The sequence below is a fragment of the Aspergillus heteromorphus genome (genome assembly GCF_003184545.1).
Source record: "Aspergillus heteromorphus CBS 117.55 chromosome Unknown BO70scaffold_18, whole genome shotgun sequence".
NCBI lineage: Eukaryota > Fungi > Ascomycota > Eurotiomycetes > Eurotiales > Aspergillaceae > Aspergillus > Aspergillus heteromorphus.
This window is the reverse complement of record NW_020290423.1, coordinates 234,729-249,035: the sequence shown is the minus strand read 5'-3', so window position 1 is coordinate 249,035 and position 14,307 is coordinate 234,729. Positions and strand designations below refer to the sequence as shown.

Genomic DNA, 14,307 nt, shown 5'->3' with positions numbered 1-14,307 from the left:
AGATGGATCTGCGATCTGCAGCACCGCTCCCCCGAAGAACCGAGGGTTTCCACCCGGCTCGAGAGTCGGACCAGGAGGCCGGAGCCGTGCAGGACAGGGACTTTTCATAGTTTCTCTCTCCTTCCCTTCTTCCCCTTCTTCTTCCTTTTCTTCTTCATCTGTGAATATTGTGTGTGTGAGAGCTTTTGGATGGTATCTTCAATGACAGCGACGTGCCTCGTGGGACGATTTACTTTTCTTCGCATTGTGTTATTATATTATGCAGCTGGTGTTTGGCGAGCGAGCGAATGTGGATATGGCGCCTTGAATAGAGTCGGTACATGGCGATGACAAAAGCCAAATGATGAGACCTTTCCATGATAGAGTGTACAGTCATCGTAGAACCCGCCATAACAAACCCCGCCCCACGTGACCCGCTCACTCCCGCCCAGCTCCTTGCCTGATCGGGCGTCTCCCCGCACCGCAACCAGCAACATCGCCAACCCATCCAACCGCCTTGAACGTTAACTTCTCTCTCCCTTCGCCCGAAACGTCATCCAAGCCACCCTGCAACCGTCGCTTTGCTGGCGATCCACTGGTTCGCTCACGTCCCCAGGGTGCTCGCCACACCCACCCCCAATCCTTGGTCGTATCCATCCCACTAGATCCTTCCCCCCCCCCATTAAACTACTGTCTAGTGCGGTCGGTGCAGTGACCCAGCCTCACCACCTCATCTGGCCCCGCTCGTCGCCTGTACGTGATACTCGATTTCTCATTGCTCTCTGTCTCTTGTCTTTGCCTCTGCCTCAAACTCTCGCCTTCACATGGCGGTTCCTCCATGGCTTGTCCCCGCATTTCCTACCACCACCACCATCATCATCATCATCCGTATGGCACGGCAGACAGGTACCTTTACCAGGCTGCGCGCAGAAGCATCGGGCCTGACGCCATTCATCTGGAGCCGGAGGCACTCATAACAAACATTTGATTCTTAGTCGTTGTCCGTGCAGCCGGAAGCGCATCCCCTTGCCGTTCATGCTGTGCGGCCCACTGGCCCTATCACTGCATATCTCTTGGCATCCCGATGCTTCATCCACTGCCCTCAGCAGCCAACCTCCATCCGTTCCCCCGATCCCACCTTTCCCTCCTGCCTTGGGCGCGACCGCGGACGGCTAGCCCGGGGTGTATCATCCACCGTGGTTCAAGTGTTTCATTTGCTCCCAGCCTGTCACTCTTCGGCGTCTTCTAAGCGTCCATTCCCCCGTTTAGCTCCCTTTGTCCCGAAGGTAGGTCGGTCTATTTTGGTTCCACCCCGCGGCCTGCAGTTGCTCCCCGGGCGTGACTTGGAGAGGATGAGTCGCCGTACCGGAAAGACACACTTTATATACCACACCGTTTCCCCTCCCCATGTCTGGACAGTTTTCTTGGTCCCATGCCTTCCATCTCCTTGTGATTGCTGCCCTGTGACTTCATCCGGGTCATGGGATAATCAATCCCTCTATGCCCGCGTACTGTTTGCAAGATTGCCATTATTTCTACCGCAGCGCTTTGCGCTTCCTCTCGATCCCCACATTCTTGGCCTGTCGCTACGCATAGGTTGATTGTGCTGACTCCATGTCTTACTCGTCCATAGCGATCCGTCACTTTACGGCTCCTAAGCCGCTGGGGAGCGCGATGGACTCTGTCCGCTCTAACACCCCCCCGGAGACCAAGATTAGGCCATCCACCAATGCTACACCGATGAATGGAGAGTCATTGGAACCTCCCAAGACGGGCTTGACCTTTGCCAACCAGGATTCCCTACCCAAGCTGCCCATTCCGGACCTCGAAGACTCATGCACGAGATATCTTGACTCTCTAGCTCCGTTACAGACACCCCGAGAGCAGGATGATACCAAGGCGGCCGTGCAGGACTTCCTCCGATCAGAAGGGCCGTCGCTACAAGATAAATTGAAGACCTACGCCTCGTCGAAAACAAGCTACATCGAGCAGTTCTGTAAGTCTCAAGGGCGACTTCCTTCTGTGCCTGTGAACGCAGACTGACTACTGCTCCGGCTCCGTTCTAGGGTACGACTCATACCTAAACTACGATAGCCGTAAGAGATAACCTGCCACTGGGAGTGAGGCACGATGTACTGACTTGTCAAAATAGCCGTCGTGTTGAACCTCAACCCCTTCTTCCTGCTGGAAGATGACCCAACCCCCGCGAGAAATAACCAGGTGACCAGAGCGGCGTCGCTGGTCGTGTCAGCCTTGTCATTCGTTCGAGCCGTAAGGCGGGAGGAACTGCCTCCTGATACTGTCCGTGGCACGCCTCTCTGCATGTACCAATACTCCCGCCTGTTTGGAACGGCGCGTGTGCCGACGGACAATGGGTGTGTGATCAGCCAGGACCCCCATGCAAAGCATGTTGTCGTCCTGTGCCGGGGCCAGCTCTACTGGTTTGATGTGCTGGACGAGAACAATGACTTGATCATGAACGAAAAGGACATTGCTGTCAACCTCCAGGTGATCATTGGAGATGCCGAACAGACGCCCATCCATGATGCCGCAAAAGGCGCCCTGGGTGTTCTGAGCACGGAGAACCGCAAGGTGTGGTCCGGTCTGAGGGATATTCTGACTAGAGAAGAGGGCTCCAACAATGCGGAGTGTCTAAACATCGTCGACACGGCCTTGTTTGTGCTATGTCTGGACTATACTGAACCACACAACACCTCTGAGCTCTGCGCCAATATGCTTTGCGGTACGAGCGAAGTTATCAAGGGCGTGCAAGTAGGCACCTGTACCAACCGCTGGTATGACAAGCTGCAGATCATCGTGTGCAAGAATGGAAGTGCGGGGATCAACTTCGAGCACACCGGTGTGGACGGCCATACGGTGCTTCGATTCGCCAGCGACGTCTATACGGACACCATACTCCGTTTCGCGCGGACCATCAACGGCCAGGCACCTACCTTGTGGGCAACGACCAGCCCCGATCCATCCAAGCGTGACCCTCGAAGCTTCGGCAACGTCAGCACGACGCCTCGGAAACTGGAGTGGGACATGGCGCCTGAGCTCAGCATCGCGCTGCGGTTTGCGGAGTCACATCTGTCCGACCTGCTACAGCAGCATGAATTCCAGGTCCTCGACTTCAAAGGATTTGGCAAGAACTTCATCACCTCGATGGGATTTTCCCCCGACGCCTTCGTGCAAATGGCATTCCAAGCCGCATACTACGGGCTTTACGGCCGTATGGAGAACACCTACGAACCGGCGATGACCAAAGTCTTCCTGCATGGTCGGACGGAGGCGATCCGGACAGTGACCAGCGAGTGTGTCGATTTCGTCAAAACGTTCTGGGGCGACAACCCGGCCGAAGAGAAGGTGAGTGCGCTGCGGAAGGCGACTGAGAAGCACACGGCCATCACGAAACAATGCTCGAAGGGCCAGGGACAGGACCGGCATCTGTACGCGCTGTACTGCCTGTGGCAGCGATCCTTTGACGATGACGCCTCGTCGGCGAGCAACAGCGTGGCAGACAGCTCCAATGGATACACCAGCCCTGGTGAGACCGCGTCCGTCGAGTCACCCAAGTCTTCCGCAATGTCCGAGGATGGGATGTCATCATCGAATGGCTACAGCGTACGTAGTATGCGCACGATGCCGGCGATCTTCAGCGATGCGGGCTGGGACAAGATCAACACGACGGTGCTGTCGACGTCCAACTGCGGCAACCCGTGCCTGCGGCACTTTGGCTTCGGGCCCACGTCGGCGGACGGGTTTGGAATCGGGTACATCATCAAGGACGACACGATCTCGTTCTGCGCGTCGTCGAAGCACCGGCAGACGGCGCGGCTGATGTACACGTTGGAGTCGTACCTGATGGAGATCCGGAAGCTGCTGCGCACGATCAACCACCGGCCAGCGAGCCCGCGCACGAGCAGGGCGCGCGAGATGGAGATGATAGCCGAGCGGTTCCAAGGGGATCACCGCCGGGGCCGGATCGTCCGGGGCGACCCGGGGCAGCTGCATCGGGGAGCCGAGACACCCACGACGGACAGCGGCGAGATCGAGGACGACGGGATGGGCGGATGTAAGTGCAACCCCAGTTTGGCTGTTTGACTGCTCGACAGTTTTGACAGCCCCCTTGCGTGTGACAACAGCAGCTGACAGGCGAATCAGACGGGTTCTTCGACGCAGGGATGCTCCTCCACGCGCTCAAGGGGCTGAATGCAGACCGCGAGCGGGGCGCCGACAAGCCCGAGAAGCGTCGGTTTGTCGGCAAGAAGCTGCGGCTGAACGACTATTGAGGAGATGAGTGCACGGGCTTGGGTTCTGGTGATCCCGGGTGTTGGGCGTATGTACATAGGTTGGCTCCGGCGGTCGTGGAGCCGATAATCGATAGTCAATAAATACCCATACTACCACGACAAGAGATGATTTGCAGCATGTTGAGAGGTAGTGCGACTGGACTCAATTCCTGGCTTCCGCTTCCCCCACCCCACTGTCTCTTTCCGCCGAGGTGCATCAAAACCTCTGCATGCATGAAGCACCCAATCTACTAGATACTAGATACTAGACAAATAACGATGAAACGCCTCCTCACCACGGAGACTCTACGGATGAGACACATACTACTTTACATCCATACATCCGGGTAAACGCCACTAGCCGACGCAGAATCAGAGTTCAGTTTAGTTTAGTTCAGTTCAGTTCAGACCGACCACCACACCACACGACGCCACGCCACACGGCGACGCACGACACGGAGCGATAGAATTTTCTTCTGCAATCGGCAAGGAGTCAGAGAGTTCAGCGTGCGGAGTACTAGCCACTACTGCCAAGTGTGCTGTTGATTGCATAGATAGTACAGTAGTAAATATGTAAGTAGTAAATATGTAAGTAGTAAATATGTAAGTAGTAAATATGTAAGTAGTAAATATGTAAGTAATTACTATGTAAGTAAGTAAGTAAGTAAGTAAGTAAGTAAGTATGTATGTATGTATGTATGTACATAAATCCGCTCTCCCGATCGCATCGCGATCCAAGGTGCCCTGCCCTCTCTCTTCCGGGAATCATGCCACAATTTGATCCCGTCAATACTGTTACAGAGTACGGAGTACGCGGGCAGTGAGCAAGGTAAAAATGTAGTAAGTAATATCTCCGGGACCTCAGCCCATGTTCATGCCATTAGTTATTTATTATTCCCGGTCTCGATTACTAAACTACCACCCTTTACATGAGTTTTTTCTCTGAAGGGAGGAGGGGATGGATGTATTATTCAACGATTAAAAATAATAACAACCATAAACAATGATAATAATGATAATAATGATAATAATGATAATAATGATAATAATGATAATAATGATAATAATGATAATAATGATAATAAAATAGAGAAGAAAAAAAAAGCATAATAATAATCACCAGCTTACGAACTCACTCTCTGCCAGTGAGTAGATAATGAGTGTACTCGGTAATGAATGAATGCCAGACGATCCGATTCCTGCCCAACGGAGTCTGATGCAGAGTCTACCTACTTACTCTTCCCAGACTAGTCAGAACCTTCAACCTCCTATTACCATGCTTCGGTGGGAAGATAAACGGTCACCGCCTGACTGACTGACCCCGATCGCTCTGCCTATCAGATGGCCGGCACCTCTGCACTCTGCAGGTGCTGCACATGGTCGACCGCTCTGGGAAGGACGTGCAGGTTCCGTTCCGGGCGGATGTAGGACTGGACTAGATAGCTATCCATCCATGTGTGTCAGTCTGTGTATGCAGTTGGGGGTTTGTCTTGCATATGCATGTGTATGTGTATGTTGTGGGAGGGGAAGGACAAGGCACAGTAGGAGGTACCGAGCTAGTTAGTAGGAACTACCTGCTTGCTTGCTTGCTTGGGTGGTTGGTCTGGTATTTACTGTTGTAGTAGGTAGTAGGTACTAGCTACTAGGTACTCTGTATGAAGTATGGAGTAGGAGGATTGGATTGGGTTGGATTACAGGATATGTGAGTGTGAGTAGTATGGGCAAGGAGGGATGTCTATGGATTGGATTGGATTGGGTTTATGGTGGGGGAGTGTGCTGGTCTGTTGATCTCGGGTTGGTGTTCTATCAGATTGGGTGTCGAGTCTGTGAACTGTGGTGTGGTTAATTAAGAAGTAGACACTACGCGATGTTCGTATCTAGAAGGGTGGGTGGAAGGCGACTAGAAAACAACTCCCTATCTGATACCATCCCTCCACAGCCTTCTAATCATCAACATCTCTTCTGCAGTAGTATACTATTTCCAGTAGTAGATACTCCCTAGGCAAGGACAAGTATCCGGCTAAATGCATCCCTCCAATGGCGTCCTCGGCCGGTGAGATCATCCCGATCAGACCCCTTCCCAGTCTTCTGATGACTGATCCGCCGATATCCGACTGACTGATCCGTATCCGTACCCTGTAACTATCTACCATGTATCTACAAAGTATCGACCGCAGCTGCAGCGTGCTCATGGCTACCGCGTGGTGTATTCTGCCTCCCACCGTAAATTACCCGTACCGTCTGCCCGATCAGGACACGCTAGTCCCCATCGGGCCGCCGCCCTAGCTGGTCCCGGCCAGTCATGTGCCGCACGTGATCCCCGGGCAACGACTCCACTGCCGATATTGATTCACCTTCACCCAAGCTACTTACTATCAACCATCGACCTGCTGGAGTTACGTATGAATTGAAGCCGGGTGTCTTCATTCTTCTTCTCTTTTTTTCCTTCCCCGGTGGTGCCGCGCTCCTTCATCCGTTGTTATTGGTAAGTGGAAGAAATCCAAGTGAATTTGTTGTTGTTGTTGTTGTGTATGACTTCATCATCCTTCATCACCCCTGCCTCTCTCTCTCCCCGACACCGGAACAACCAACCTACAGTACACTTACCTGCTGGCTGGGATCGGCCGGCCTTGGTGCTGGTTGCTGGTTGCTGGTTGCGAGTATCGCGCGCATCCGCCTGGTGTTGGTGCCTTAAGCCGTGTCCCCCTTCAGGCTTCAAATTCTCAGGCCCTCAGGCTGTCCCCCCTCGACCAATCCATTCGTTGCATTCTTCGCTCTCTTCTTCTGCTGCTTCCCTTTCCCCTTCCCCTTCTCCTTCCCTGTGTGCCCACTGCCCAGGAAGAAACAAGAGTCAAGAGTCAGGCCATCGTGCTCTGGCCGGGCCCACCCTTCGACCGTCCGACGTGACGCTGCGCCTGGGATTGGCTCTGGCCCTGCTGCTAGTCGCCCACTGCACCACTCCTGCTGGCGAACTAGCGCCCTCGTTGCTGAACTCCCTTTGCGGCTGGCTCCTGGCTGGCTCCTGCAACCCCCCGACGGCAAATCTTCTCGCTCCATTCCCTCACCCTGGAGAGGAGGGGCCTGCGTTGCGTTGCGTTGCGTTGCTGCTTCTCTGCCCGTGTGCCTTGATGGCCTGCCTGCCTCGATACCGATCTCTGCCTCCTCCACCCTACTAATTTTACTTCCACACCCCCCGGTCCACCCGGTCCCTGTCTTTATCTGGCCCGCTGTTTTCTGCGTCGCAGGATCCCTATCCCCAGCAATTCGTCCTGGGAGCTCGGATCATCTTGCCTTGCAGTCCACCAACCCTTCCTTTCATTACGCGCTCTCTTGTCATCATCATCCTTCCCCCCTCCCCCCGGCTATCTATCTTGTACCCCCAATACCACCACTTTGCCGCGCATCGTCATCTTCTTCCTCTTTTCTTTTCTTGCACCCTCGGAAACAGCACCGACCGAACGGACCTGCGCCGGTATTGACCCGATCTACAGTTCCGATAGCAGACGTCTTGTCTTTTCCGACCCACGCCTCCTCTCCCCCGACCGCTGGGAATCCTCCTCCTGCCGTCGATCAGCGGTCGCATCTTCCGACGACGGCATCCTGATCGAATCCCGAAATACTCTCCCTTCGTCCTTTCCGTCTTGAGATGATGGCGGCAGCGCTTGATCAACCCCTTTTCGAGTCGATCGCGGGCGGTCCTGCGACCGACGCAACCTCAATCACGCCGCCGCAGAGCGTCAACGGCAAGAAGGACATCCCCGACGGCGTCTCATCAGAGCTGTCTGATCTTGAGCTCGACCCGAATGCTCCCGGCGCCCAGGATATACCATCGGTGGAGGCCGACGAGGACGAAATCGAGCCGGACCATTATTATGGCGGCGGCAAGATCCCGGTGTTCAAGCCGGTGAGTCTCGACCCTGTTTGCTGAGCCCCCCCCCCCTCCGGGCTTTGGTGTCAAGGGTATGGACTAACCGGTCTTTACCACAGACCATGGACCAGTTCCGCGATTTCCAATCGTTCATCAACAAGGTTGACGAATATGGCATGAGGTCCGGAATCGTCAAAGTTATCCCCCCCAAAGAATGGTGTGTCTCCGCGCGCTTCTGGACCACATCCATGGCAGGATGCTTACCAATTGTCGTTAACTAGGACCGATGCTCTACCGCCCCTGGATGACGCCGTTCGGAACATCCGTGTGAAGAACCCGATCATGCAGGAATTCCACGGCTCGCACGGAACCTACACACAAGCCAACATCGAGCGACAGCGATCGTACAACCTCCCTCAGTGGAAGGCGTTGTGCGAAGAGAGCAGCCATCAGCCGCCCGCCCGGCGAGGTGAAAGGCGCAAAAACCAGGAGCGGACCAGTCGGGCCCCGCCTGTTCCCCGAGCTCAGTCTGTCCGATCGGATTCCCAGAAACGCCGTGCTGGCCCCGGTCGCCCGCCCAAACGGACCAACCAGTTGAAGATCAAAGAAGAGCCGCAGGCGGATGAAGGCTTGGACAAGGTGAAACCCGAAGGCCCGCCGACCCCTGTGTCACCCGAATCGAACCCGGTGGAAGCGAAGACGGAAGATCTGAGCGACGGCGAATCGTTACCCGGCCCGAAACCCAAAGGACGACAGCCCAAGTCGTCGGTCACCTCCCGAAGGAAACACAACAAGGGCGATGCGATCGACTACGTGGACGAAGAGGCTTTCAGAGATTTCGACTACCGCATCCACGACAATGACGAGTACACTGCCGAACGATGCGAGGAACTCGAAACGGCCTACTGGAAGTCACTCATGTTCAACAACCCCTTGTACGGCGCGGACATGCCCGGCTCCTTGTTCGATGATGATATCACGACCTCGTGGAACGTCGCCCGTTTGCCGAACCTGCTCGACGTCATCGGACAGAAGGTGCCGGGTGTTAATACGGCATACCTCTACCTGGGCATGTGGAAAGCTACGTTCTCGTGGCACCTGGAAGACATGGATCTCTACAGCATCAACTACATCCACTTTGGTGCACCGAAACAGTGGTACAGCATCTCCCAAGAGGATGCTCCTCGTTTCGAACAGGCCATGAAGAGTAAGATTGCCGCCCCCACAGTATGAAATGTTGAGGAACCGGACGCTAATACCGATTCTGTTTAGGTATCTGGACCAGCGATGCCAAGAGCTGTGACCAATTCCTCCGCCACAAGACCTACCTGGTGTCCCCTAATCTGCTCAAGTCCCAGTACGGGATTACGGTGAACAAGTTGGTGCACTACGAGGGTGAATTTGTCATCACATACCCGTACGGGTACCATTCCGGCTACAACCTGGGGTACAACTGCGCCGAGTCGGTTAACTTCGCAACCGAGAAGTGGCTGGACTACGGGCGGGTTGCGAAGAAGTGCAACTGCGAGTCGGATAGCGTCTGGATCGACGTGGATGAGATCGAACGGAAGTTGCGGGGCGAGGCCACCCCCGAGTACTTCGGCGAATATGAGAGTGACCTGGACGAGGTCGAAGGCGCCTCCGATCTTCTGACCCCGCCACGCAGTGTGCCAGAAAAGTCGTCTACCCGTGGCCGCAAACGCAAAACTGTCGGCGAGACAACCAAGGCGAAACGCATGCGGGTCAACATGGAAGTCCCGCGAAAGATCCCCTGCGTTCTGTGTCCGAACAATCTGGACTACGAGGACCTCCTGCCCACGGAAGATGGCAAATCCCACGCGCACCGCCGCTGTGCCCTGTATACCGAGGAGACCACCATCCTCCGCGACGAGACGGGCAAGGAGGTGGTGTGCGATGTGGACAAGATCCCCAAGGCCCGCATGGGCCTCAAGTGTCTCTTCTGCCGCGAGGTGCGCGGGGCGTGCTTCCAGTGCAACTTTGGCAAATGTACGCGGTCCTACCACGCGACGTGTGCGCTGCTCGCGGGCGTGCAGGTGGAACAGGGCCTGGTGGGCGTGATTGCGGACGACGGGAACCAGTACTCGATCCCCAGTGTGGATCTCAAGTGCAAGTACCATCGGCAGAAGAAGCCGTCGTGGCTGGCGAGCACCGAGACGCCGGATTTCGACCGCAAGCTGATCCAGACGGCGCGGGGCCTGGTGGCGGGGGATCTGGTGCAATTCCAGGCGGACAAGGAGATCAATGGGGCCATCGTGCTCCAGAACCGGCCCGAGGAGCGGGCGCTGCTGGTCAAGGTGCTGCCACGCGGGTAAGTGTGCTAGCCTGCTAGCTGCCTGTGGATATGATGCCGGAGATGCTAACCGATATGCTTTTCGCTGCCAGGGACGTAATCGAGTTACCGTACCGGTGGACGCTGGTTGTCCGGCGGAGCAACTTCTCACCGCTGGCTCCAGGCACCAGGCCACTGCCCGCCCACTTAGCCCGGAAGCCCGAGGCCCGGAAAGAGCTGGAATCGGCGGTGCCGGTGGCAGGGAATCCGTTTGGCGATGGGCGATCCCCGTATCAGTGGGCCGAGTTCGAGACGGTGGACAGCACTAACCAGCCGAAGCAGGCAGGGGCCCCACCGCCGACGCAGGTCGACCTCAGCAAGGGCGAACAGCTGTGGTATTACCTGGGCGAGTCCTCCACCGAGTGTAGGGCACAGTATACACACAACCCTAGCGTGGCTGTCCACAACCCGCGCGCGAATTTCCTGGACAGCGTCAAGTCGCTCGGCGCCGTGATGGCCCGACTGCCCCCCTCAATCTCATACGCCCCCCACCATCATCTGGCGCCTCCGCCTCACCACTATGCCGCTGCCCCTCACCGTCCAGCCCCTCAGGCTCCTCCGACGCTCCCTCCTCACCACCTGGCTGGTGGTGGTGCCCCTCCCCCTCCTCCCCCTCTCCCTCCCACCGCCTCTATAGTCTCTGCTGCCACCACTGCTGCTGTTGCTGCTTCTGCCGCCACCTCCGCCACGACCGCCGCCGCTGCTGCTGCTTCCCGCCGGCCTTCCCTGCTGCAGCACCCTCCTCTTGCCCCTCCTCGTCCTGCGCCCTCTTCTGCTGCTGCTCCCCCTGCTGCGATGCCGTCTGCTTACCGATCCCTGCCAACTCAATCCGCCCGCCATGCTCCCTACCCTCAGGTCACCAAGGCCCCTCATCATCATCATCTCCCCTCCGGTTCCCGTCCCCAGCCTCTCCATCATCATCACCACCTCCATCAGCAGTCCCAGCAACCACCACCGCCGACACCGCCACAACCGCAACCACAGCAGCAGCAGCAGCAGCAGCAGCAGCAGCAAACCAACAACCCGCCCCCCAACAATTTCGCCAATGTTCGAGAAATCATCGCCCGCCGTCGTCTGGTCCAGATCACCGACCATGCCAATGTGTTCGCCGGCTATACCATTGTCAGCCCCGAGTTGGTCGTAGAGACCCTCCTGGGCCCCATGGGCTCGGTGCCCCCGCCCAATGGCCTCGAGAAGTTGGAACTGGCCATGGCTCAACAACGCGTGCAACCACGGGCACCCGACGGAACATTGCTGCCGCTGCAGCCCCTCAACATGCGGTCGGAAGAGGTGACTCGGTTGTTGCAGATGCTCCGCTTCTCGCTGGTGAGTCATCGGGACCGGCTGGACGTGCTGCAGAAAAAGGAGCCGGAACACATCAAGCAAGAGCCGGTCAATGGCGGCCTGCCGGCCTCCAAGCTGCCTCGCAAGTACGCCTACCTCGAGCAGCAGCGGGAGCAGGTGCCGACCGTCTACCGGTCCCCGTACGACATGCCGTCCGGCTTCACGGAGTACGCCCAGAAGTCGTATGGCCTGACGCCGTGCGAGCCGGAACTGCCCAAGCCCTCCCTGGCCAACGACTTCTTCGCCAGCCTCTCGCCGGAGGACCAGGAGAAGATCCTCAAGACATGTGGCAGTTTTGTGCAACGGGCGATCGAGCGGTCGGCCAGCCATAGCCGGCAGAGCTCGGCATCAAACCTCCGATTGGCGTCGGCGCTGGCCCAGCAGACGGAGAACCCGACCATCGACATCACGACGGTGGAGGACATGCACTTCCCCAACCTGGACTTCCCGCTGCACGCCGACTCGCCGTGCTCGAATTTCAGCCGGTCGCATCTGCGGTTCCAGTCTCCCAACGAGTTCGCCCCCCACGGGCCCGAGCCGCACCACGACCACCACGATCTGTTCGGGGACCAGCAAGCCAACACGCGGTTCTGGCAGCATGGACCTTGGGCCGCGGGCGACGGCAACACGCCAAACGAGGAGACGCGGCCGTTCTTCGGGCCCCACGAGCGATTGAAGCACGACTATGCGTCGTCGGATATCTCGCTGGGACGGGGCGGGCCGGGGTCGTTGCACTCGGTCGATATGGCCGGGTTTGGCATGGACAACGCGGAAGACCCCCTGGGCGTGCTGAGCCCGTGAGTCGGGCGGTGCGTGATTTCTTGTCTCTCTGCTCTGCATTTGCGTGCCATTATGACTGCATTTTCACCACCACCACCTCCCTCCTCACCACCACCATCACCACCACCATATCACCCTGTAACGACTTATCCGGATTGACGACTGCATGACTGGGCGTTTTTATTTTTCATGTTTTGAACTGGTTTTTCTTGAACCGTTGGGGCGATGATGATCTTGACGACGGAGCTGTTGACGTTAGACGCTAGCTGGCCGAGCCAGGTTGGCGACTCAGTTGGAGGCGCGGCCTACGGGAGGCAGAGGAGGCTTGTTTCCTCTTGTCTCCTCTTGTCTCCTCGTTGGGGGGACGGTTGTTGGGGTCCTTGGGGCCCTGGAGAGGTGATGCCCCGACCGCACGTTCCAAGTGGCGGTGGGCGAGGCGGCCAAGTCACCCGTGTGGCCTTGGCCATCCCAACCCAACGATGCCCGGCCAACATCCCCCTCGCCCACCGCCGTTTCTCTCGCCTCGCTTCTCTCTCCACTGTCATCGTCTTGTCTTGTTTCTACGCTTCCCCATCCATTCCCTCCCCCTCCCGCGGACCCTCTCCCCACATCTCGGAGAGCTGACGGGGCCTACTTTCGCCCCCTCGCCTTCTGGTCCTACGTACACTAGATGCCAAAAAGGAAAAAAAAAAAAGACAAAAGACAAAGCTCCCCCCCCTGTTTGATACCCCCCACCCAATTCCCTTTCCCCTGCCTGTGATCCCCTCCGTTTCGGACGCGTCCCCTCTCGGTCGGCCATCTTTTGTGTGTATCTGTTCCCCTCCCCCTTTTCTCCTTTTCTCTCTGGCGCTCATCCTTGCGCGAGCCCGTCTGACCCGCTTGCTGGGGGAGGACGGGTCTCAGCCGTCCAAGGGTGTGGCAGCCGTCACAGCATCGTGACAACCGCCGTGATGTACGTTGGAATGGATAGCTGTGAATAACCGAATCCTTAAGGGAATCTTTTCATCCATCCAAGTGAGGCTTTTGTAGGAGTCGAGTAGAGGAGATGGGTAAAATGTAGAAGATGGAGGCGAGTCAGTGACGGGGGAACAGTAGATAAGTACAGAAAGTAGTTCGAGAGAGGTAGATAGAGATAGGTCGTTGAAATAGGCAGTCCTCGTGCAGCCGGGGAGACCCAGGCTGGGAGGCGCCATGGTTCAGGGCAACCCCCCCACCCACTGGGTTGACCCAGAAGATAGATAAAAGTGTTGTCGGAGAGACCGAGTGAGTGGGTGGAAAGGCATGAGGTCATCCGATGCTCAGGCTGTTTGCAGGGCTGCATGCCCCTGACATCTGTCTGTCTGTGTGTCTATCTATCTCCAGCGCGGTCCTGACTTTTTGAGACAGAGGGTGTAGATAGATCGATGGTCTGTGTGCCATGGTTTCAGGGAGGATAATACGAGGTCAGGTCGAATGTGGTCTTGTTCGATATATGTGGAGATATATGTGGGAGGGGAAGGGATTGCCGCTATCATCATCACACATCAAGACTCAGAACGCACGTATCGATAACAGTCATCAGGGCCCAAATCATCCAGATAGCGCTTTATCAGCGCGGTCCCGGACCGCCTGCTTTAGCCCGACACCGGAGACCCCTTAGCCTGGAGCTTATCGCGGGGGAGATCGTCGCTCATTGGCATCCCAGAGGGAATGGG

General features: G+C 56.8%; 2 protein-coding genes across 2 annotated transcripts; both read left to right on the top strand.

Annotated features, from left to right (window-relative positions):
• The first annotated feature begins 1,347 nt into the window (after positions 1-1,347).
• BO70DRAFT_363349 (choline/carnitine O-acyltransferase) lies at positions 1,348-4,392 on the top strand. The gene is made up of 4 exons (XM_025543544.1): positions 1,348-1,975; positions 2,046-2,075; positions 2,132-4,054; positions 4,144-4,392. The coding sequence occupies exons 1-4, from the start codon at positions 1,594-1,596 to the stop codon at positions 4,269-4,271; spliced, it is 2,463 nt and encodes an 820-aa protein (XP_025397992.1). The 5' UTR covers positions 1,348-1,593; the 3' UTR covers positions 4,272-4,392.
• Positions 4,393-7,920: 3,528 nt separating this feature from the next.
• On the top strand, positions 7,921-12,634 carry BO70DRAFT_397705 (putative jumonji family transcription factor; the record flags this gene model as incomplete). The annotated part of the gene is made up of 5 exons (XM_025546728.1): positions 7,921-8,175; positions 8,259-8,356; positions 8,421-9,346; positions 9,412-10,468; positions 10,543-12,634. 5 exons carry the CDS (start codon positions 7,921-7,923, stop codon positions 12,632-12,634), a joined length of 4,428 nt encoding a protein of 1,475 aa, XP_025397991.1.
• Positions 12,635-14,307: the final 1,673 nt, after the last annotated feature.